Consider the following 26,139-nt stretch of genomic DNA (forward strand, 5'->3'; position numbering starts at 1 on the left):
ACGTAGACTTTATTTTGTGGATTCTCAAATCAACAGTCAACAAAACCTTTGTTTTAAAGGTACATGTGATGTCAGCTGTATGAGATAAGATTCCATGGCAGCTCCATGGACACCTAGGAATGCTCACTGACTTTAATAGTATGTATATAAGCAAAATGATATAGTAAGTACACAATAATAAGGATCTTATTGCACGTCAACACATCTGCGTCATTTTTAAGAAACCTTTACTCCTCCCTTCCCTTTCCCATATTATAGGATGTTAACATTATACAATGATCTATGAGAATGTATGAAATGCCTGTGTTTTATAAAGTGTCATATAAATGATTATGCTGTCTACTGAGCTATAAAAAAAAGAGGCGCTTAAAATAGGTTTGAATTGTAAGTGTAACGGATGTGAAACGGCTAGCTAGTTAGCGGTGGTGCGCACTAAATACCGTTTCAATCGGTGACGTCACTTGCTCTGAGACCTTGAAGTAGTGGTTCCCCTTGCTCTGCAAGTGCCGTGGCTTTTGTGGAGCGATGGGTAACGATGCTTCGTGGGTGACTGTTGTTGATGTGTGCAGAGGGTCCCTGGTTTGCGCCCGGGTATGGGCGAGGGGACGGTCTGAAGTTATACTGTTACATAAGGTAGGTTAGATTCAATCCATTTACAGCCATTTTGTTGGATAATGAATCAAACAGTGAGGGCCATATTAAAGTGGTCCAGTGTAAGCATTACCTCAGGTGACACAGGGGCTCCATTCAGAACATGATGGAGTTGACACTTATACCCCATGATCTGCTGGTTCTCTGTGAACGTGTCTCCTACCAATACAAGGTCATGGGCCATTCATTTTATGAGTCATCTTCCTTGTGTTATACAACGAGTAGCCAGCAGTTGAAGCTCACATTTTTCTGCGTCAGTAGAGCCTCTGTCTGGGTGGAAAGTTCACTTTTGAAAGTGCCATGCTTAAATTCATTAGGATGTCTACGATGTAATTATTTAAAAACAAGACACTCTAGTTTGACACTGAGAAATATGGTAAGAATGTCTATATCTCTCTCCATTATTTCCTGAAACTTCTATTTTGTGTGGGGTAGGGGTTTGCATACTTTTGTCTTGCCTAGGGCGGCAGAATGTCCAGGACCGGCCCTGTCTAGGACCTTTCTAGAATAAGTATTTACGAGCAAACTCCGAATATCAAACCAATATCCAAACTAAAAAGAAATGTAATGCGGTGTATGTGTTTAATTTATAAGATGTACTTTTCTGAAGTAATAGATAACGCATATATTATTTACTGTATCTTACAATGTTAACATGTTTCATATGATGACAACTGCGCTGTGCTGGAAGTCGACCACATCTCCCATAAAGCACTGCAAATTACAACATCTTTGCCAAAACGAATCGAATTGGTTATTTCTCCACTGCAAGAAATGCAATTGGATTGAAGTGTGCATGGATTTGTACAAGCTGAGGTAACAGAAAAAATACATTTGTTTCATGTAGATTGTCTCAAAGTTTCCATGTATTAAATGTGCAGCAAGGCTGGCATTAATTCGTTTCCTCCACTTCTTGCATTCGTGATTTGATGTCAACAAGTTCAGGATATTGTCAGCTAGCAAGCTAACGTTGGCTAACTTTCCTTGTTGTTAGCTAGCAAAAATATACGGCAATAGCTAACTATTTTAAGTTTCCCATACTACTACGGACTTACTTGCAAAATAAGAGAGACGCAGACTTTCTGACATCTAACGTTAGACGCTTGCAACCTGTAAAGTTAGCTAGCCAATGAAGGTAACGTTTGCTAGCTAGTTTGCTCTAGCATCCTATTCACCTAGCTAGTATTAGCATGTTAGCTAGCGTAACAATAAACATAACTAGGTGAGCTTATTTGGTTAAACACATACATATGGAGCAGGTGGATAGTTTGCTAGCTATGGTTTGGTTGGTTGCCAAAGACTAACTGGCATAGTAAGCAAGGTGTTGGTTGTCCAGAAGGTCAACTTTACCTTCTCAATGCCATTTGTCCATAAGCCCTGAGATTTGCTGTAATTGCTCTCTGGCCATGTGTCACTGAACATACGGTCATACTGTAACAACAGTGCTGTTTTTTACTTATTCAGTCTTCAACCTCATTCAGAGAGATATTTATTGTTCGATGGGTCAGGGTAACTTTAACACATGGCAATGGGACACATCTGCTTAGTAACATCATGGTGGATGAGACTGGGCAGCCTAATTAACCTATTGCAGAGAGACTCACAGAGAAACATGGCTCTAAAAACTGAAGATGTCCTTTTTCAGTTCTGGCAAGTAGATTAAGTAATTAGATATGACAAAAGTAGGTTGATATGGTGGCGTGTTTGCTTTGTGTGTCTCATGGCTACACATGTCACTTTGCACAGTGGAAATCCCTGATTCAAAGCTGGCACACTGTCAAACAGTTGGCAATGAGCCTTGTCTCTCTCTCACACACGGATAGAAAACCCCAACTGTTGGTGGACTGAATTTTAATAAGGGTATGGGTGCAGTGCACTTGCTTTCAACCCTAGTCAGTTAATTCACAGTACCAGTCAAAAGTTTGGACACACCTGCTCATTCAAGGGCTTTTCTTTATTTTTACTATTTTGTACATTGTAGAATGAAATGAAATAACACATGGAATCATGTCGTAACCAAAAAACTGTTAAACAAATCTAAATATATTGTTAGATTTTAGATTTTTTTTAGTAGCCATCCTTTGCCTTGATGACAGCTTTGCACACTTGGCATTCTCTGAACCAGCTTTACCTGGAATGCTTTTCCAATAGTCTTGAAGGAGTTCCTATAAATGCTGAGTGTTTGTTGGCTGCTTTTCTTTCACTCTGCGGTCCAACTCATCCCAATCCATCTCAATTGGGTTGAGGTTGGGTGATTGTGGAGGCCAGGTCATCTGATGCAGCACTCGTCACTCTTGGTAAAATAGCCCTTACACAGCCTGGAGGTGTGTTGGGTCATTGTCCTGTTGAAAAACGTATTATAGTCCCACTAAGCGCAAACCAGATGGGATGGTGTATCCCTGCAGAATGCTGTGGTAGCCATGCTGGTTAAGTGTGCCTTGAATTCTAAATAAATCACTGACAGTGTCACCAGCAAACCACCATCACACCACCACCTCCATGCTTCACGGTGGGAACCACACATGCAGTTCGTCTACTCTGTGTCTCACAAAGACACCGGTTGGAAGCAAAAATCTCACATTTTGACAGATTTCCACCGGTCTAATGTCCATTGCTTGTGTTTCTTGGCCCAAGCAAGTCTCTTCTTATTGGTGTCCTTTTTGTAGTGGTTTCTTTGCAGCAATTTGACCATAAAGGCCTCATTCACGCAGTCTCCTCTGAACAGTTGATGTTGAGATGTCTGTTACTTGAACTCTGAAGTGTTTATTTGGGCTGTAATCTGAGGCTGGTAACTCTAATAAACTTATCCTCTGTAGCAAAGGTAACTCTTCCCTTCCAGTGGTTGTCTTCATGAGAGCCAGTTTCATCATAGCGCTTGATGGTTTTTGCGACTGCACTTGAAGAAACTTACAAAGTTCTTGAGATTTTCCGGATTGGCTTACCTTCATGTCTTAAAGTATTGATGGCCTGTTGTTTCTCTTTGCTTATTTGAGCTGTTCTTGACCTAATATGGACTTGGTTTTTTACCAAATAGATCAATCCTCTGTATATCACCCTGATTGGCTCAAATGCATTAAGAAGGAAATTCCACAAATTAACTTTTAACAGGGCACACCTGTTAATTGAAATGCATTCCAGGTGACTACCTCATGAAGCTGGTTGAGAGAATGCCAAGTGTGTGCAAAACTGTCATCAAGGCAAAGGGTGGCAACTCTCAAATATAAAATACTCTTTCTTTGGTTGCTACATGGTTCCATTAATTTTATTATGTAATGTAGAAAATAGTAAAGAAAAAAAAAACCTTGAACGAGTAGGTGTCCATACTTTTGACTGGTACTGTATGTAATTTTCAATACACTCATTGCCTACAGTTTTCAGTATATGTCTTTTAGACAGACTTAGATGGGATGGTTTCTATATTTAATGAGTTGTCAAGGAAATAAAGAGCCTTTAAATTTGTATTTTATTTAACTAGGCAAGTCAGTTAAGAACACATGCTTATTTATAATGACGGCTTACATCAGCCAAACCCGGATGACGCTGGGCCAATTGTGCACTGCCCTATGGGACTTCCAATCACGGCCGGTTGTGATACAGCCTTGATTCATACCAGGGTGTCTGTAGTGACACATTTAACGCTGAGATGCAGTGCCTTAGACCACTCTGCCACTCGGGTGCCCTTTGACCACATTATCTCTGCAGTATATGTCTTCTGCCCTTTTTAGAGCTCGGTAAAATACTGAGGCGGGGGGTGTTGTCACATGGAATCTATTCAGTGCTAGAAAGCTCACTAGAGGCCACATAATCTGTCAAGTGTGGGTGGAAATGTGTTCTCGTTTGTGATGCTCCATTTTCAAGCTGTGCCATATTTGGCAGGAGAGAGACCTCCACCCTGGGCTGGGGCTCAATGGCATCTGTCCTACATCTCTCTATTGCCAACAGTGTCATCATACATTGAGCCTCCTGTGAGAATTAGCCTGACCTCTTTTTTTCCATTGAGTGTGCACTTGTGAGGGAGAGAACAGAACAGACTCAACTTGAGCATTTGGTTGGCTGTAGGCCAAATGTACTGTTCTAAAGTCCTCTACCTTCTCACAAACTTTTTGAATTGTCCTGATAGGGAAATTCGATAGTAACAGAATTGTGCTGAAACTCAGATTGTTCACTTTTAAAATGTATACCAAACAAAAACTATTGATTTCAAAGTTCAACAAACCATACAACTCCATGCACAAGGACTACTTTTAACAATTTACATTTTACAAAAACACATTTACTGGAAAAACTGTCTCACGCAAAATGTGGTAACACAATTTCTGTAAAATCTCTCTCTGACCACGTTTTCCAATTAAAGATTCAACGATGTCTGCAGAAATAATGGGGTGTCAGCCAGGATGTCAGTTAGCCGGCAATTTAGCCTGCAATTTGCCGGCTTTCGGACTGTTTAAGTAAAACTGTTGCCGGCCAAAAGTACTGGGAGGAAAGAAAATACTATTGCAAAATAATGCTTTTTATTCATTAATAGAATACCAGGTGACTTAAATACCATCATGTTGATTGTTCTAATTTGCATAATTTAGTGGAGTTAAATTGGTCTGTGTATTTTTGTTAGTCATCATGTCCCATTCAAGTGCATGCAACAAGCTATTAGTGCGTCACCCACCACTACAATGTGAGCTGGAGGCAGTATGCATTTTGAGATCATTCTTAATTGTTTGAAACTTGAATGTTTTATTTCATGTTATGAGGCATGTCTTACCTTGCTTCAAAGTAGCTTGTAGGCAAAATCCAACCGTGGAAACTATTTTTATTTTCATAAAGACTTAATAAGCGGTGCGTGAGTTTAAATTTATTCTACTGTTCTGTGTGCCAGTTCTTTTCATATGCACATTTTCATGGAACAGTTTAATTTCAATAATAGTTTTTATTTGTCAATCATTGTCATGTGGGTAATAATAAAAATCTGAATTAAAATGGTAATCTAAAAGTCTAATGCGGGGATCACCAGCCTCTACCATATGGACACATCGATACACTGGTCCATTGGCAGCTAAAGAAATGAGCGCATGGAACTTGTAGCCTAAAGGCCATTGCTCATTCACACCGAGGATGAGTGATTATCGAGGTGGAGCCAGAAGCATGCCACCCTGCATCCCACTGCTGGCTTGCCTGGGAAGCTAAGCAGGGTTGGTCCTGGTCTGGCCCTGGATGGGAGATCAGATGCTACTGGAAGTGGTGTTGGAGGACCAGTAGGAGGAACTATATCCTCCGGTCTAAAACAAATATCCCAATCCCCCAGGGCAGTGATTGGGGACATTGACCTGTTTTGGGTGCCGTCGTTTGGATGGGATGTTAAACGGGTGTCCTGGCTCTCTGTGTGATCTTTAGTGACGATGGTTCTTATTGTAAAAGTAGGGGTGCTAACCCCGGTGTCCTGGCTAAATTCCCAATCTGGGCCTCATGCCATCATGGCCACCTAAACATTTATTTTCTGTATTTTTATTTATTTAACCATTTATTTTACTAGGCAAGTCAGTTAAGGACTAATTCGTATTTACAATGACGGCCTACAGTGGGTTAACTGCCTCTTTCAGGGGCAGAACAACATTTTATTTTACCTTGTCAGCTCGGGGATTTGATCCAGCATCCTTTTGGGTTACTGGCCCAACGCTCTGTTAGGTTCTAATTCTCAGAGTAAAAACTCTGACACATTGAAAGCTCAAACCAAGTTTCTTCTTCCCAGAGGGTCAATACAGCTGCATTAGACAAAGACATGGTTCACCCGTGAAAGTATACATATGCCACTTTGGGTGGAGTTTACTCTTTATCGCTAAACATTGCATCATTATTGCTAGGGAGGGGGCTGAGTGATAACGGTTCCTCCCCTTATCAGTATTGCCACGTGACCATTTTCACTGCACTCAGCCCCTCCCAAGCTTCATCATGGCACCCCTAATGTCTCTTTTATAACTAATGATTAGGGATGCATGATATATCGGAAGCATCCGACATTAGCTAGAAATGCCAACATCGGTATCGGCCGATGTTGTCTAGTTTATTAATGCCGATGTGCAAAACCGATGTGAAAGCTGACGTGCATACCTAAACTCAGAAAAAAAGAAACATCCCTTTTTCAGGACCCTGTATTTCACAGATATTTTGTAAAAATCCAAATAACTTCACAGATCTTAATTGTAAAGGGTTTAAACACTGTTTCTCATACTTGTTCAATGAACCATAAACAATTAATGAACATGCACCTGTTGAACGGTCGTGAAGACACTAACAACTTGCAGACGGTAAGCAATTAAGGTCACAGTTATGAAAACTTAGGACACTAGAGAGGCCTTTCTACTGAATGAAAAACACCAAAAGAAAGATGCCCAGGGTCCCTGCTCATCTGCGTGAACGTGCCTTAGGCAGGCTGCAAGGAGGTATCAGGACTGCAGATGTGGCCAGGGCAAGAAATTGCAATGTCCATACTGAGACTCCTAAGACAGCACTACAGGGAGACAGGACACAGCTGATCATCCTCGCAGTGGCAGACCACATGGAACAACACCTGCACAGGATCAGTACATCTGAACATCACACCTGCGGGACAAGTACAGGATGGCAACAACAACTGTCCGAGTTACACCAGGAACGCACAATCCCTCCATCAGTGCTCAGACTGTCCGCAATAGGCTGAGAGAGGCTGGACTGAGGGCTTGTAGGCCTGTTGTAAGGCAGGTCTTCACCAGACATCACCGGCAACAACGTCGCCTATGGGCACAAATCCAACTCCGCTGGACAGCACTGTCAAAAAGTGCTCTTGACTGACGAGTCGAGTTCTTGTCTCACCAGGGGTTATTGTCTGATTTGCGTTTATCGTCGAAGGAATGAGCGTTACACCGAGGCCTGTACTCTGGAGCGGGATCGATTTGGAGGTGAAGGGTACCACATGGTCTGGGGTGGTGTGTCACATCATCGGACTGAGCTCGTTGTCACTGCAGGCGATCTCAACGCTGTGCGTTCCCCAGAAATGTCCGGGAACTGGCAGGTGCCTTGGTGGAAGAGTGTGGTAACATCTCACAGCAAGAACTGGCAAATCTGGTGCAATCCATCAGGAGGAGATGCACTGCAGTACTTAATGCAGCAGATACTGACAGTTACTTTTAATTTTGCCCCCCCCCCCTGTTCAGGGACACTTTATTCCATTTTTGTTCGTCACATGACTGTGGAACTTGTTCAGTTTGTCTCAGTTGTTGAATCTTGTTATGTTCATACAAAATTCAAATATTCACCAATGTTAAGTTTGCTAGGAATGTTAAGAATTCACCAATGTTAGGAATTCACCAATGTTAAGTTTGTTAGGAAAATAGGATGTTTCTATTAACGTACAGTAGCAAGAAAAGGTATGTGAACCCTTTGGAAATACCTAGATTTCTACATCAATTGGTATTCAAATTTGATCTGAACTTCATCTAGGTCACAACAATAGACAAACACAGTCTGCTTCAACTAATAACACGAATTAAACACTGAAGGTGCTGGAGGAAACGGGTACAAAATTATCTCTAGATAATATCTAATAATATCATCAACCATGTGTAGTTAACTAGTGATTATGATTGATTGTTTTTTATAAGATAAGTTTAATGCTAGCTAGCAACTTAACTTGACTTAGTGCATTCACGTAGCAGGCAGTCTCCTTGTTTTGTGCAACGAGAGAGAGGCAGGTCGTTATTGCTTTGGACTAGTTAACTTGTTGCAAGATTGGATCCCCAAGCTGACAAGGGGAAAATCTGTCTTCTGCCCCTGAACGAGGCAATTAACCTCTTGAAGCTAGGGGGCACTATTTTCATTTTTGGAAAAATAACATTCCCAGAGTAACCATCCTATTTCTCAGGACCAGATGCTAGAATATGCATATAATTGAAAGCTTAGGATAAACACTCTAAAGTTTCCAAAACTAAAAATATTGTCTGTGAGTATAACAGAACTGATATTGCAGGCGAAAGCCTAAGAAAAATCCAATCAGGAAGTGACTCATGTTTTGAAACCGTTGTGTTCCTATGCACCCCTATTGGCCATTGAAAGGTATATCAACCAGATTTCTTTTTCTACGTATTCCCAAAAGTGTCTACAACATTTTGACGTAGTTTCACGCCTTTATGTTGAAGAATGAGCGTAAACGACTACATTGCGTAAGTGGCCAGCTGAGGGCTCTATTTAATCTAATAACAATTAAACAGATAACGATTCGATAAATAGCATTCATCACATTAATGATAGTCAAGTCATGACAGTGCTCATGGGTCCTTTAACATGTAAATGACAGATTTATTGTTTGATACAATATGAAAAATATGAATCTCCCATTCGTTTTGACCTCTCTTCCCTAGGTTTGGCTCCCTGTAGACGGTGATGGCCCCAGGTGATATGGTGCCGGAACATGCCAAGCAGCATAAGCTCAAGCAGGAGAAGGAGAAGCTTCAGAGCACCACCAGGCCTGATGGAGACTCTGAGCCAGATGGATCTTTTGTCTTTGAGGCCCACGAGGCATGGAAGGGCTTCCACAACTCTTTGCGCCAGTTCTACGAAGTGGGGGAGCTCTGTGATGTTACACTGAAGGTAGGCAAAGTATGGCCCTGTTGTCACAATACTCTTCATTCTCAGTTAGCCATATCATGGTAGGAAAAGTAAGTAAACATGAAACTGAAGTGTCATGTGTGACGACAAAGCCTTTTCATGTCTGTTTTTGTAATGGAGACCAGTTAGGCCTATTGAATTGAATTAGTTTGAATCGTTGAATAGTTGGTGAAAGCCCTCGTCTCTTTTTTTTTTTTTTTAAAGGCTCAATTGAACCAACTAAAGCTTTTGGAATGAATAGCTCAGGGAATTAATAACTTTTGAGCTGACATTAACTTGTTTCTGTCCTTTCTCCCTCCCTCTCCCTGTCTTTCTCTCTGTTCTCACCGTGTTCAGGTGGGAAGCAGGCTGATACCATGCCACAAGCTGGTGCTGGCCTGTGTCATCCCTTACTTCAGGGCCATGTTCTTGTCTGAGATGTCAGAGGCCAAACAGGACCTGATAGAGATCAAGGACTTTGACGGAGATGCCATCCACGACCTGGTGCGTTTTGCCTACTCCTCCCGCCTGACCCTGACAGTGGACAACGTGCAGCCTCTTCTCTATGCAGCCTGTATTCTGCAGGTGGAGCTGGTCGCCAGGGCCTGCTGTGAGTACATGAAGGCACACTTCCACCCCTCCAACTGTCTGGCTGTCCGCACCTTTGCCGAGAGCCACAACCGCGTCGACCTGATGGACATGGCGGACCGTTATGCTTGCGAGCACTTCCGGGAGGTGGTGAACTGTGAGGACTTCCTGTGCGTGTCGCCTCAGCACCTGAGAACCCTGCTGTCCTCCAGCGAACTGAACATCCACTCTGAGACACAGGTTTACAATGCTGCTGTCAAGTGGCTGAAGGCCAACCCCCAGCACCATGAGGCCTGGCTGGACCAGATCATGACTCAGGTCCGATAGTAGTCGCACACATCTCAGTCTTTGCATTTTAATGAATTCTCAGATGTAGGTATGCTTGTTGGTGCTTATGTGTTTCTGTGTGTACATTGACTTTGTTGTCTGTTTATGGAGTTTTTGCATTACCACTACTCCTGTGTGTGGTGTTTGAATCTGTGCTGTGTTACCCGGCTGCCCTGCAGGTGCTTCTGTGTTTTATGTCCGAGTGTATGTTAACTCTGTGGTATATATGTGTGTCCTGTAGGTGCGCCTCCCCCTGCTCCCAGTAGACTTCCTGACAGGCACGGTGGCCAAGGAGGAGATGATCAAAAGAAATCTGAGCTGCCGGGATCTGCTGGATGAGGCCAGGAACTATCACCTGCACCTCAGCAACAAGATGGTGCCTGACTTTGAGTACTCAGTCCGCACCACACCTAGGAAACATACTGCAGGTAACAGACTGGTTGTCTGTCCAACTATTAAGCAATCAGCTACGTAATAGGGTTGAGCTTGTACAATGCAGAACAATGATCAAGAAAAAGCTGGAATTCCTGCAATTCTTCATGTCACTTGTATTTATTACGAGCCTGACAAATAACAAAACCTTTTGATTCCTCTGAGTGTATATTTATATGTTGAGCTGGCATTGCAGTGTTGTTTTTTTCACTGGTCCTGCTCTGACCTTTTCCCCCAACTCTCCTCAGGTGTATTGTTCTGTGTTGGTGGCCGGGGAGGTTCTGGTGACCCGTTCCGCAGCATCGAGTGTTACTCCATCAGCAAGAACAGTTGGTTCTTCGGGCCTGAGATGAACAGCAGGAGACGCCATGTTGGAGTAATTTCTGTAGGAGGTGAGAGATGGAGGGATGAGAAAGGTGAAAGGAGAGATGGTGAATAGATGGATATAGGACTCTAGTGGCCAAAATCCCGTTTTAGCATGGGTAGCGCCATTGAGGACTTTCATCATTTTGAAGGAGTCAACAGGGTGGGACTTCCAATGGGTTAAGGAAGGATCAAATGACTCCAACTGGGTCATCAAGAGGGATCAGCCAATGAATTACACTTGTGAAGAAGAAATTGGAGAAGGCCTCAATGGCATTGTCCATGCTCTGACGCCTTAATTAGATGGACACAGTGATGTGATGTGTATGGTGTTGGGAGAACATGGATGCAGCGACTCACCTATACACATCGGTCCCCAGTTCAATTTTTTAAGATGCAAGTGCATCAGTATGCGGGAGCCAAAACTGATCCAAATGACAACCGATTACAATGTTACGAATTGCTGGTTCACTAATGTTTTTTACTCATTCTTTTTTTTCTGCCTTATTCCAAAAATACTAATTTTTGAATTGAAGCGTCCTCCTTCAGCTTATTGAACTTTTATGCATGTAACTGCGTATGACATTGATCTACAAGTCAGATAACAACTGTTTGCACAGTGTGGGAGATGCAGCTGCTTGTGCCAACGAGAGGTAGGCCTACCCTATCCATTTTTCAAATATTTGTAGGCTATGTCTGCGCGGCACTTTTAGCATTCAGATGTTTGTAAAATGGCGTTTGCAATATTAAATCATGGGCTTTATTAATTGAGGGATAACCCATGTAATTTGCTGAGTCATTGTTACCAATATGCTGTGTAGGCTACTGGAGTGGACACATCTCACATCTTGCTGATTGTACATCTAGCTGCTGATTGGGGCTTTTTGACTGCCTACCCCTACTTTTTCGAACATTCTGTTAAAAATCGCGCAACATTTCAGCGTCCTGCTACTCATGCCAGGAATATAGTATATGCATATGATTAGTATGTGTGGATAGAAAACACTCACGTTTCTAAAACTGGTTAAATCACGGCTGTGACTATAACAGAGCGTGTGTTTCATCGAAAAGCGCAAGAAAAACTGATCACTGAAAACTGGAAAAAATATCAATGCGCCACTTGCATGTATTGTCTATTGGACACCAAATTAAATGGGGCTGAGATTGCAAGTCCTACAGCTTCCACACGATGTCGCCATTCTTGTCAATTGCCTGGACGTTGTTTCTTGGTCAAACGAGTTAGAGAGAGCCCATTCCTTCTGGTCTCCGACAGGAAGTTTTGGAAGAGAGATTTCCGAACATGATTTGAAGACTTGGAGCTATTGAATACACATCGCCCCGTGATCAATTTGATAGATTATTAACGTTTACTAATACCTAAAGTTGGATTACAAAAGTATTTCGAAGTGTTTTGTGAAAGTTTATCGTCGACTTTTTTAATTTAAAAAAATGACGTTGCGTTTTGAAACTGAATCATTTTTTTCTGAATCACAGTTTCCATAGATGGATATTTTGGGTATATATGGACCGATTTAATCGAAAAAAAGACCCAATAGTGATGTTTATGGGACATATAGGAGTGCCAACAAAGAAGCTTGTCAAAGGTAATGAATGTTTTATATTTTATTTCTGCTATTTGTGTAGCGCCGGCTACGCTAATTCTTTTGTTTACGTCGCCTTCAGGTATTTCGGGGTGTTGCATGCTATCAGATAATAGCTTCTCATGCTTTCGCCGAAAAGCATTTTAATAATCTGACTTGTTGGCTAGATTCACAACGAGTGTAGCTTTAATTCAGTACCCTGCATGTGTGTTTTAATGAACGTTTGAGTTTTAACGAGTGCTATTAGCATTTGGCGTAGCGCATTTGCATTTGCTGATGGCTAGATGAGACGTCTGCGTGTCGGGTGGGCTTAAGAGGTTAATTAATGTGTGGAGGTTAAATATTTCTAAGAATATTTTTGCATTCTGTGCGCCATCTTTTGAGTTGAGCGTGGGGGGGGTGCCCTAGGGGAACGTGGTAGCGTGAACAAGTTAAGGAGAAGTCCATCTTTAATTCTGTGAATAACAGCTGTATCTTTTATCAATGTTTATTATGAGTATTTCTGCAAAATCACCGGATGTTTTGGAATCAAAACATTACTGCATGTAAGGCGCCAATGTAAACCTGAGATTTTTGGATATAAATATGCACATTATCGAACAAAACATACATGCATTGTGTAACATGATGTCCTATGAGTGTCATCTGATAAAGATCATCAAAGGTTAGTGATTCATTTTATCTATATTTCTGCTTTTTGGCTGGAAAATGGCTGTGTTTTTTTTAACTTGGCTATGACCTAACATAATCCAATGTTGTGCTTTCGCTGTAAAGCATTTTTTTAAATCAGACATGATGGGTAGATTAACAAGATGTTTATCTTTCATTTGCTGTATTGGACTTGTTAATGTGTGAAAGTTAAATATTTCATAAAAATATTTTTGAATTTCGCGCACTGCGTTTTCAGCAGAATGTTGTCAAGGAGTTCCGCTAGCGGAACGCCTGCACTAGAAAGGTTAAAATAGTAATCATCTTACCATCTGCTGAATTAAACTCTAAATGTCTTTACTTATTACATCCATAAAAAACGTATTAATCATATTCTGAACAGTCTTAAACTCCTGCATCTGCAAAATCCCCAGCCTTACTTATGATTCAGTACTACACAAATTGGTTTAATTATGAACTAAATGATAACACAGAATAAACATACACATTAGGAGAAGGTCCCTGGCAGACTGACACAGCATATGGCAACTTGCTACACAACGACATGACGAGGGAGGGAGCTTAACTTCTTATGGCTGCAATCCTGTTAACGGGAGCGATATGACAACAGCCAGTCAAAGTGTAGGGCGCCATTTTCAAAACATCAAAAATCTCATAATTAAAATTCCTCAAACATACATGTATCTCATACCATTTTAAAGCTATTCTCGTATTCTCATTGTGTCCGATTTCAAATATGCTTTGCAGCAAAAGCACCACAAAATGACACTAATAGGACTTCATGTTACACAATACATGTTTTGTTTGATAAAGTTCATATTTATAAAAATATGAGTTTACATTGGTGCATTACATTCACTAGTTCCAAAAACATCGAGTGATTTTGCATAGCCACATCATTCAACAGAAATACTCATCATAAATGTAGATGATAATACACATGGAATTATAGATATACCTCTCCTTAATGCAACCGCTGTGTCTGATTTTAAAAAAACTTTACGGAATAAGCCAGCCATGCAATAATCTGAGACGGCGGTCAGAAATATTTGTCACAATAGCCGCCATGTTGACGTCAACATAAGCAGGAAATTACATAAATATTCCCTTACCTTTGATCTACATCAGAAAGCACTCCAGGAATCCCAGGTCCACAATAAATGTTTGTTTTGTTCGATAATGTCCGTTATTTATGTCCAAATACCTTTTGTTCGCGCGTTTGGTATACATATAGACAAACGCTCATTCTGGTCAGCGTTACATTGGACAAAAAGTTATATTACAGGTCGAAGAAACATTTCAAACTAAGTTGCAGAATCAATCATTAGGATGTTTTTAACATATAGCTTCAATAAAGTTCCAACCGGAGAATTCCTTCTTGTCATCATGAGTAATGGTAAGCAAGTGGGTACCATGAGGAATAAGCGTGATCAGAAAATGGCCGCTTGATAGACACCTGATGCATACTGCTCTCATTCACTCCCACAACACCATAGAAGTCTCATTAAAATGTATATTATTGGTTGACATCTAGTGGAACCCCAAGGCAGTGCAACATCAATATCTCAAGGGGATTTCATTGGGGACTCATTGGGGATTTCATTGGGGACTCTGAATACATACAAAGCTCAGATTTCTCACTTCCTGTTTTGATTTCAACTCAGGATTTTGCCTGCCATATGAGTTCTGTTACACTCACTATTCCAGACATCATTCAAACAGTTTTAGAAACTTTAGAGAGTTGTCTATCCAATACGCATATATTATGCATATGCAATATGCATATATTAGCAACTGAGACTGAGGAGCAGGCCATTTACTTTGGGCAACTTATTCATCCAAGCTACTCAATACTGCCCCCCAGCCATAAGAAGTTAACAGAGCTGCACTTAGTTCCATAATGGGTGGCAAGGAATAAGTCGTAAATATTTCAAAAACTAAAAGCATTGTATTTGGGACATATCATTCACTAAACCTCATAAATCTTGTAATAAATCATGTGGAAGTTGAGCAAGTTGAGGAGTAACCCTGGATTGTAAAACTGTCAGTGTAGACATTGTTAAAAAATACCTAAAGTTGTATTACAAAAGTAGTTTGAAATGTTTTGGCAAAGTTTACAGGTAACTTTTGAGATATTTTGTAGTGACGTTGCGCAAATTGGAAGCTGTTTTTTTCTGGCTCAAACGGGCCAAATAAATTTACATTTTGGATATATATGGACGGAATTAATCGAACAAAAGGACCACTTGTGATGTTTATGGGACCTATTGGAGTGCCCACAAAAGAAGCTCGTCAAAGGTAAGGCATGATTTTATATTTTATTTCTGCATTTTGTTTGGTGCCTGCAGGGTCGAAATATGTTATTGTCTCTTTGTTTACGGTTGTGCTATCATCAGACAATAGCTTCTTATGCTTTCGCCGAAAAGCCTTTTTGAAATCTGACATGTCGGCTGGATTCACAACGAGTGTAGCTTTAATTTGGTATTGTACATATATGATTTAATGATTTAAAAAAAAAAAAAAAATTTGGGGGGCGCTCTGCATTTTTCCTGGCAATTGGCCAGGTGAGATATTTGCATCCCGCCTATCCCAGAGAGGTTAATGTTGTAAATGACTATTGTAGCTGGAAACAGCAGATTTTTTAATGTAATATCTACATAGGCGTACAGATGCCCATTATCAGCAACCATCACTCCTGTGTTCCAATGGCACGTTGTTAGCTAATCCAAGTGTATAATTTTAAAAGGCTAATTGATCATTAGAAAACCCTTTTGCAATTATGTTAGCACAGCTGAAAACTGTTGTTCTGACTAACGAAGCAATAAAACTGGCCTTCTTTAGACTAGTTGAGTATCTGGAGCATTATCATTTGTGGGTTCAATTAGTCTCAAAATGGCCAGAAACAAAGACTTTTCTTCTGAAACTTGTCAGTCTATTCTTGTTCTGAGAAATGAAGGCCATTCCAATGCGAAAAATTGCCAAGAATCTGATATTCTCGTACAATGCTGTGCACTTCTCCCGTCACAGAACAGCTCAAACTGGCTCTAACCGGTGCACAACTGAGCAAGAGTACAAGTACTTTAGAGTCTCTAGTTTGAGAAACAGGCTCCTCACAAGTCCTCAACTGGCAGCTTCATTATAAATAGTATCCGCAAAACACCAGTCTCAACGTCGACAGTGAAGAGGTGAGTGGCCTTTCAGACCGCTTTTTTCCACAGTTTGTTATGTTACAGCATTATTCTAAAATGTATTACGTATTTTGTTTGCCCTGAATCTATGCACAATACACCATAATGACAAAGTAAAAATGATTTTAAAGATGTTTTGCAAATGTTTTAAAAATAAAAACAAATGCCTTATGCAGATTAGACTCAAAATTGAGCTCAGATGCATCCTGTTTCCGTTGATCATCCTTGATATTTCTACTACTTGTTTGGAGTCTAGCTGTGGTAAATTCAATTGATTGCACATGATTTGGAAAGGCACACACCTGTCTATATAAGGTCCCACAGTTGACAGTGCATGTCAGCAAAAACCAAGCCATGAGGTCGAAGAAATTGTTCCTAGAACTCCGAGACAGGATTGGGTCAATGCACAGACCTGCGGAAGGGCGCCAAAACATTCCTACAGCATTGAAGATCCCCAAGAACACAGGAGCCTCCGTCATTCTTAAATGGAAGACTTTTCCTAGAGCTGGCCGCCCGGCCAAACTGGGCAGTCGGGGGAGAAGGGCCTCGTTCTTGGTCACCTCCCTGACCCTCATAGTCACTCTGACAAAGCTCCAGAGTTCCTCTGTGGAGATGGGAGAACCTTCCAGAAGGACAACTATCTCTGCAGCACTCCACCAAATCAGGCTTTTATGGTAGAGTGGTCAGACTGAAGCCACTCCTCAGTAAAAGGCACATGACAGCCCACTTGAACTTTGCCAAAAGGCACCTAAAGACTCTCAGGCCATGAGAAACAAGATTCTCTGGTCTGATTAAACCAATATAGATCTATTTTGCATGAATACCATGCCTCACGTCTGCAGGAAACCTGGCACTATCTCTACGGTGAAGCATGGTGGTGGCAGCATGTTATGGGGATGTTTTTCAGCGGCAGGGGCTGAGACTAGTCATGATCGAGGGAAAGATGAACAGCGCAAAGTACATAGACTGGGGAGAACGTTCACCTTTCAACAAGACAATGACCCTAAGCACACAGCCAAGACAACGCTGGAGTGGCTTCGGGTCTCAGTCTCAACTCCAGAGCCCGGAGTTGAACCCGAAAGAATTCTCTGGAAACCTGGAAATACCTGTGCAGTGACGCTCCCCATCCAACCTTACAGAGCTTGAGAGGATCTGCAGAGAAGAATGGAAGAAACTGCACAAATACAGGTGTGCCAAGCTTGTAGCGTCATACCCAAGATGACCCGAGGCTGTGATTGCTGCCTAGTTGATTCAACAAATTACTGAGTAAACCGCTTCTACCCCCAAGCCATAAGACTGCTGAACAACTAATCAAATGCCACCCGGACTATCTATATTGACCCCCCTTTTGTTTTTACACTGCTGCTACTCGCTGTTTATCTATGCATTGTCACTTTACAAATTACCTTGACTATCCTGTACCCCCGCACATTGACTCTGTACCCCCTATATATGTATATATATATGCTCGTTATTATTTACTTTTCTTGTTGCTTTTTGATTAAACTTGTTTAGTCTTTAGTTTACTTAGTAAATATTTTATCAAATATATTTATTGAACTGCATTTGATTTCTAGACAAGCATGCCTTTGTCTGATCTTCCCTGTTTTAGTTTTGCTCCACCATTTTGGTTTGCTTCCTGTCTTAAGTTTGGTGTGGGTTTTTATTTTTAATCTGCCTCTTCTTAGGCAAATTTAGTAGGTGCTCACGATGGGTGTCTTTTTAGGTTCCAGTTGTTGTTGCTACTCAACTTTCAGTGGACAACCCCGTGAGTGTCTTTCAGAACCCCTCCTAATACTCCACATGTTTTTGTTGTCTGTGCCTCTTTGTACCTCCTAGCCTTTGTCCACTTGGGGACCTGGAGAATCTTCCTTGTTTTTGTATCCTTTTGGGGATTTTCAATACCCACGAGGATAGTATACAAGCGCGCACAAGCTCAGAGAATTCAGCTCAGACAGATTCCGCTCAGCTCCTGAGCTCCATCAGTATCAAATATTCATTTGGAATGGAATGTGTTTGCATCTAATCAAACCGAATCGCATCAATTTGTTCCACTAATCAAATCGCACCGAATGGTTTCAAAATAAAAAATATCGTTCCTGTATTGTATCAGAGCCCATGTACAGTATCTAGATGTGTATCGAATTGTGCTTGTATGGTGAGATGCACATCCCTAGAGAATAGCCTTCATATGATGGATACATGTTGGTTCAGTTCAGTAGTGTGTTTTCTCGTAGGTCTGTTTCTTCATTAGGTTTGGAGTGCATTATTGAATCTCCCAGGGATGGTCTGAGCACAGAGACTGATAGTTCAGCTTGCTTCCACTCTAAAAAGCCTATTCGCTTGAAATAAACTAGCTTCAGGCTATGAACAAAACAGGGGAAAAGCATCTACAGCTCTTCTTTGGTTTCATTCCACACTAGAAGCTTTTCTTAAACACTTTCAGGGAAGTCGGATTTGTGGTATTCCAGATATAATCATTGACCAGTACCTGTCCTGGAATGTGATCAGTAAGCCTACCATCAATTCTACATCCTAAACCATAGAGGTTTCCATAGTTAGGATTGTTTCCCCTGCACAGTTGAGTTCAGTTTTATATGGATGGATGCATAGTCGGGTTATGAGGGTCTAGTAGTCCTAACCTAGCATTCCTTGTGTTCCTTAACCTTGTGTTCATCTTGGTCCTCTGTAGCTAAGTTAGAGCATAATGCTTGGAACAACGGGATAATGAGTTTGTTTCCCGGGACCACCTGTACGTAAAATGTATGCAAGTATGACTAAGTTGCTTTTGATCATAAAACAATTCATTATTTACTATATCCTTCCTCAGGTAAAGTGTATGCAGTAGGGGGCCATGATGGTAGTGAACACCTGGGCAACATGGAGATGTTTGATCCTCTCACCAACAAGTGGATGATGAAAGCTTCCATGAACACTAAAAGGTATGTAATGTCTGGCAAAAGGCAAATTAAGTAAAAATGTAGTTTTACAGCCAAAAGATACCTAATTATACTCACACTCATACTACTCATACTGAACTATTTTCATTGCTGTGTGAAGGAGAGGCATAGCTCTGGCAGCTCTGGAAGGTCCTATCTACGCCATCGGTGGTCTCGATGACAACTCCTGTTTCAACGATGTAGAGAGATACGACATCGAGAGCGACCACTGGAGTGCGGTGGCACCCATGAACACGCCCAGAGGTGGAGTGGGCTCTGTGGCCTTAGGGGTGAGAACAAGACACTCTAGACACCTGCCTAGACTGATCATATACTAAACTCAGCAAATAAAGAAACACTCCTTTTTCAGGACCCTGTCTTTCAAAGATCATTAATCCAAATCCAAATAACTTCACAGATCTTCATTGTAAAGGGTTTAAACTGTTGCTCATGCTTGTTCATTGAACCATAAACAATTAATGAACATGCATCTGTGGAACGGTCGTGAAGACACTAACAGCTTACAGACAGTAAGCAATTAAGGTCACAGTTATGAAAACTTGGGACACTAGAGAGGCCTTTCTACGGACTCTGAAAAACAGCAAAATAAAGATGCCCAGGGTCCATGCTCATCTACGTGAACGTGCCTTAGGCATGCTGCAAGGAGGCATGAGGACTGCAGATGTGGCCAGGGCAATACATTGCAATGTCCGTACTGTGAGATGCCTAAGACAGCACTACAGGGAGACAGGACGGACAGCTGATCGTCCTCGCAGTGGCAAACCATGTGTAACAACACCTGCACCGGATCGGTACATCTGAACATCACACCTGCTGGACAGGTACAGGATGGCAACAACAACTGCCCGAGTTACACCAGGAACGCACATTCCCTACATCAGTGCTCAGACAGTCGGCAATAGGCTGGACTGAGGGCTTGTAAGGCCTGTTGTAAGGCAAGTCCTCACCAGACATCACCGGCAACAAAGTCGCTTATGGGCACAATCCCACTGGTGCTGGACCAGACAGGACTGGCAAAAGTGCTCTTCACTGGCGAGTTGTGGTTTTGTCTCACCAGGAGTGATGGTTGGATTTGCGTTTATCGTTGAAGGGAAGGAGCGTTACACCGAGGCCTGTACTCTGGAGCGGAATCGAGGTGGAGGTCTGGTCTGGTCTGGTCATGGTCTGGGGCGGTGTGTCACAGCATCATCAGACTGAGCTTGTTGTCATTGCAGGCAATGTCAACGCTGGGCGTTACAGGGAAGACATCCTCCTCCCTCATGTGGTACCCTTCCGGCAGGCTCATCCTGACATGACCCTCCAGCATGACAACGCCACCAGCCATACTGCTCGTTTTGTGCGTGATTTCCTGCAAGACAGGAATGTCAGTGTTCTACCATGGCCAGCGAAGAACCCGGATCTCAATCCCATTGTGCACGTCTGGGACCTGTTGGATCGGAGGTTGTGGACTAGGGCCATTCCCCCCAGAAATATCTGGGAACTTGCAGGTGCCTTGGTGGAAGATTATGGTAACATCTCACAACAAGAACTGGCAAATCTGGTGCAGTCCATGAGTAGGAGATTCACTGCAGTACTTAATGCTGTAACAGAAACTGACTGCTACTTTTGATTTTCGCCCCCCCCATCCCCCCTTTGTTCAGAGACACATTATTCAATTTCTGTTCGTCACATGTCTGTGGGACTTTGTCTCAGTTGTTTAATCTTGTTATGTTCATACAAATATTTACACGTTAGGTTTGCTGAAAATGAACGCAGTTGACAGTGAGAGGACGTTTCTTTTTTTGCTGAGTACATTATGGATCAAGTGTTCATTAGGGCACACCATAGCAACATTTTTCCAAACATTGTGCAGCAGAAAACAAGTGTCTTTCATTCCGATAGTTCTTCCCTGTTTTGTGCCTAGTTGACACGACCCAGGTGTTACATCACATTTATACATACACTCATCACACATGACATCCTCAGATGCTTTTATAACAATTTTTTTATCATTGACATCGAGTAAAGAGATTTTATCCCCCGGGCTGTTTGTGATTTGAAGTCTGTGTTCGTGTGCATAATAACAGGCCATAATAACAGTTAACCCTATCAGTCCAGAGACCCCAGCAAAAATCTGCTTTTCATTTATCTGACTTTCATTTAACTGCATGTCATGCCCTTTTTACTCTATTTAGCCTCACAATGAAGAGTTTTACCATTTTCTTTTCAGGTCAACCAGGGCTCAAGTAGAACACAAAACAAGTTGACATAAACAGTTGCATTAATGAGTTTGATTGACCAATGTCAATAAACAAATAAGGTCCACCCTAATAGATGAAGGTACAGAAATTGTTTGCTCAGTGGGAGATTAATATACAACTAGTCAGTGACGAGTTTGACAGCAACTATGTGATCTTATTAAAGTATTTTAGACTATGTCCTTGGATTCCCTATGATATTTTATGTAGATGAACCCATTACCGTCTAACGACTCTTGTGTAGCTTGTGAGCATCATTAGTTACATGAGCATGTTTGTGCATCTTTTCGTAGTTTTTAATGTGTAGCTCAAACCATTCTGACCTGGCCCCAGGTCCTTGTCTCACAAACGCCACTCTAGCGCAGCCCTAGTTAATCACACATACTAATGGATGCAGCAGAAATAGATGAATCCAATGGTACAACCCAGAAGTCTGTAGCTCAAAAACACAATGTTTAAAAGGGGTTAGAAGTCCAAATCACACTGGTGTCGTGGTGGAACTCAATGGGTTAATCCTCTCCTCCCCTGTCAGAGTTAGACCTTTATGTTAACACTCTCCTGTCCTGTCAGAATCACGTGTATGCTGTGGGCGGTAACGACGGTGTGGCCTCTCTATCCAGTGTGGAGAGGTTTGACCCACATCTCAACAAGTGGACAGAGATCAGGGAGATGGGCCAGAGACGGGCAGGGAACGGAGTCGGCGAGCTGAACGGGTGTCTCTATGTAGTGGGTAAGAACACGGCTCAGCACCCCTGCAATTACATTTTAGTAATCGTGGGGGGGGGGGACTATGGATCTGTCTCTGTATGTACGTTAGTCACGCAATATCTGGCACCAGCTGACCCGATTAAATATATTTATATATATATATATATATATATATTAATGAAACTTGAGTGAATGATACATCATGCAGTAGTACAAAAGTACACTGATTTGCCCAAAGGGGGACGCTAGAGTAATCGACTTGAATTCTGTACTTTGAACAAGCACTTCTCCTGTCCTGTTCAATAATTGTCACTAATTGGCCCATCTGCCTGAGAGGGCGCTGCATAATTTGTGGGGGATGACGTGTTTACTGTTTAGCCAATAGTCTTATCCAGAGTGACTTACAAATAGAGGTCGACCGATTATGATTTTTCAACGCCGATACTGATTATTGGAGGACCAAAAAAGCCGATACCGATTAATCGACCGATTTTTAAAAAATAAATAAAAAAGTATTTATTTATTTGTAATAATGACAATTACAACAATACTGAATGAACACTTCTTTTAACTTAATATATTAACTTAATACATCAAAATCAATTTAGCCTCAAATAAATAATGAAACATGTTCAATTTCGTTTAAATAATGCAAAAACAAAGTGTTGGAGAAGAAAGTAAAAGTGCAATATGTGCCATGTAAGAAAGCTAATGTTTCAGTTCCTTGCTCAGAACATGAGAACATATGAAAGCTGGTGGTTCCTTTTAACAGGAGTCTTCAATATTCCCAGGTAAGACGTTTTAGGTTGTAATTATTATAGGAATTATAGGATTATTTCCCTCTATACCATTTGTATTTCATTAACCTTTGACTATTGGAAGTTCTTATAGGCACTTTAGTATTGCCAGTGTAACAGTATAGCTTCCGTCCCTCTCCTCGCTCCTCCCTGGGCTCGAACCAGGAACACAACGACAACAGCCACCCTCGAAGCAGCGTTACCCATGCAGAGCAAGGGGAACAACCACTCCAAGTCTCAGAGTGAGTGACGTTTGAAATGCTATTAGCGCGCACCCCGCTAACTAGCTAGCTATTTCACATCGGTTACACCAGCTTCATCTCGGGAGTTGATAGGCTTGAAGTCATAAACAGCGCAATGCTTGACGCACAACTAAGAGCTGCTGGCAAAACGCACTAAAGTGCTGTTTGAATGAATGCTTACGAGCCTGCTGCTGCCTACCACCGCCCAGTCAGATACTTGTATTCTTGTATGCTCAGTCAGATTATATGCAACGCAGGACACGCTAGATAAACTAGTAATATCATCAACCATGTGTAGTTAACTAGTGATTATGATTGATTGATTGATTTGTTTTTTATAAGTTTAATGCTAGCTAGCAACTTACCTTGGCTTACTGCATTCACGTAACAAGCAGTCTCGAGAGGCAGGTGGTTATTGCGTTGGGCTAGTTAACTGTAAGGTTGCAAGATTGAATCCCCCGAGCTGACAAGGTGAAAATCTGTCGTTCTGCCCCTGAACGAGGCAGTTAACCCACCGTTCCTAGGCCGTCATTGAAAATAAGAATGTGTTCATAACTGACTTGCCTAGTCAAATAAAGATTAAATAAAGGTGTAAAAAAAAGAAAATCGGCCAAATCGGTGAGAACTTGAAATCAGCCCTAATTAATCGGCCGTTTCGATTAATTGGTCGACCTCTACTTACAATCCGTGCATTCAATCAAAGTAGGTAAAACGACCACATTCACCACATCATTGGAAACAAAACCTCTTCTCATACTTCACATCATTCCACTGGCTGCTTATTGCTATGGGTCACATGCTCCCCCCCACTCGCACACCACTACACACAATAGTTGTTGGCTTGTAAACATGAAACAGGAGGCAGAAAAGTTATTGTTTTGTCAAGTTGGTTGCTAATTAAAAGCGATCCATATGGATGGGGTAATTTTATTGTGTTGCTGAATTTGAAGAATCATCTAAAGCTGTTTCAGAGCTCTGGCCTGACTTTTAGCTGACCCTAGTTTGCATGAGTCAGCATTGGTGTGTTTGGAGGAGGAAAAGCTACTGATAACCTCAGTCTATGCATTGACCTCAGTGGATGGAGTAGCTCTTTATTGAATGTCTGCAGCTTCACTGACTGCATAATGCTATTCAAGACTTAAACAAGATATCACACTGTGGATTGATATGTGACTTAGACTCTGTTATTCAAAGCAATTTACAGTGAGTGCATAGATTAGTATGTTTGTGATCCCTGTGGGAATTCAACCCACAACCTTGGCGTTTCTAGCACCACACTCTTTACCAACTGAGCCAGCTTTTCAAGAGTACAACTTAGGCTTGTATTTGATTCTGTCTTTCGGTCTGTCTGCGCTGTCAGGTGGTTTTGATGACAACTCCCCGCTGAGTTCTGTGGAGCGTTTTGACCCCCGTCTGAGTCGCTGGGACTACATCTCTGAGCTGACCACGCCCCGGGGCGGAGTGGGTGTGGCCACGGTTATGGGTTGCGTGTTTGCGGTCGGAGGTCACAACGGGAACATCTACCTCAACACAGTGGAAGCCTTTGACCCCCGTATGAACAGGTGAGCTGGAGCTGGATGGGAAGAGGTTCTGTTCAGGTGAGACATATGGGTTGTATCGGATCAGCTAAATCATGCGAACCCATTTTATAAAAGAGTATCTCTGGCCTACTAGACCACCACCTGTACACTGGACACTGTTTATAGTATCCTGTTTGTTTTTTTACAGTTGAAAGGAAATTCTACATTTTATAGCAGCTAGTCTGATGTTGACGTTTATATTGATCTGTGTGTGTCTCCTCAGGTGGCAGCTGGTGGGGTCGGTGTCTCACTGTCGGGCCGGCGCAGGAGTGGCTGTCTGCTCCTCTCACATCAGCCAGATCAGAGACGTGGGCCAGGGCTCCAGCAACGTGGTGGACTGCATGTGATCCCTGAGCTGACCACACCGACCAACTTCACGAGCAGACCAACCCAACCCAAGCACTCAACCACACTGTCACTGAACAGGAGCACTAGTGGTTGTTCCTTTAAGCACTGACTGAAGGGTTCTCCCCAAAGATTGTAAGAGGAGCGCTGCACCACCTTGTGAACTAGCTGCGCCACTTTGAGAAATAAAATACTTAACAAATAAAGTTATCATATGCCGCAACTGTTTTTGCTCTAGATTGCAGGAAATGGCACTTATAGGTGTTCAAAAACCTTTATCAAGTGAAAATGGCTGATAGTTGAGCTTTAGACATCATATTAAACAGGCCTTGAATATCAACTTGTATTTTAAGAGCAACAAGTTAGTACTTACAATGCATTCAGAAAGTATTCAGACCCCTTGACTTTTTCCACATTTTGTTACATTACAGCCTTATTCTAAAATTGATTAAATAGTTTCACCCCCTCATCAAGCTACACACCATACCCCATAATGACAAAGCAAACCATTTTTGAAAATATCACATTTACATAAGTATTCAGACCCTTTGCTCAGTACTTTATTGAAGCATCTTTGGCAGCGATTACAGCATTGAGTCTTCTTGGGTATCTTCTTGGCACACCTGTATTTGGGGAGTTTCTCCCATTCTTCTCTGCAGATACTCTCAAGCTCTATCAGGTTGGATGGGGATCGTCACTGCACAGCTATTTTCAAGTCTCTCCAGAGATGATCCGATCAGGTTGAAGTCCGGGCTCTGGCTGGGCCTCTCAAGGACATTCAGAGACTTGCCCCGTAACCACTCCTTCGTTGTCTTGGCTGTGTGCTTAGGGTCATTGT

The 26,139-nt window shown here is 41.9% G+C and overlaps 1 protein-coding gene across 2 annotated transcripts; it reads left to right on the top strand.

Annotated features, from left to right (window-relative positions):
• Positions 1-901: 901 nt before the first annotated feature.
• On the top strand, positions 902-25,759 carry klhl8 (kelch-like family member 8). Of its 2 annotated transcripts, none has more exons than XM_024381026.2 (10): positions 902-1,027; positions 9,039-9,267; positions 9,622-10,170; positions 10,421-10,607; positions 10,860-11,003; positions 19,263-19,374; positions 19,493-19,661; positions 22,200-22,359; positions 24,737-24,938; positions 25,180-25,759. In XM_024381026.2, the coding sequence occupies exons 2-10, from the start codon at positions 9,061-9,063 to the stop codon at positions 25,301-25,303; spliced, it is 1,854 nt and encodes a 617-aa protein (XP_024236794.1). In that variant the 5' UTR covers positions 902-1,027; positions 9,039-9,060; the 3' UTR covers positions 25,304-25,759. The 2 variants fall into 2 exon arrangements, with proteins under 2 accessions (XP_024236794.1, XP_024236793.1); XM_024381025.2 differs by lacking the exon at positions 902-1,027 and adding an exon at positions 1,363-1,467.
• The last annotated feature ends 380 nt before the right edge of the window (positions 25,760-26,139 follow it).

This window comes from Oncorhynchus tshawytscha, linkage group LG20 (assembly GCF_018296145.1).
Source record: "Oncorhynchus tshawytscha isolate Ot180627B linkage group LG20, Otsh_v2.0, whole genome shotgun sequence".
NCBI classification, from domain to species: Eukaryota; Metazoa; Chordata; class Actinopteri; order Salmoniformes; family Salmonidae; genus Oncorhynchus; species Oncorhynchus tshawytscha.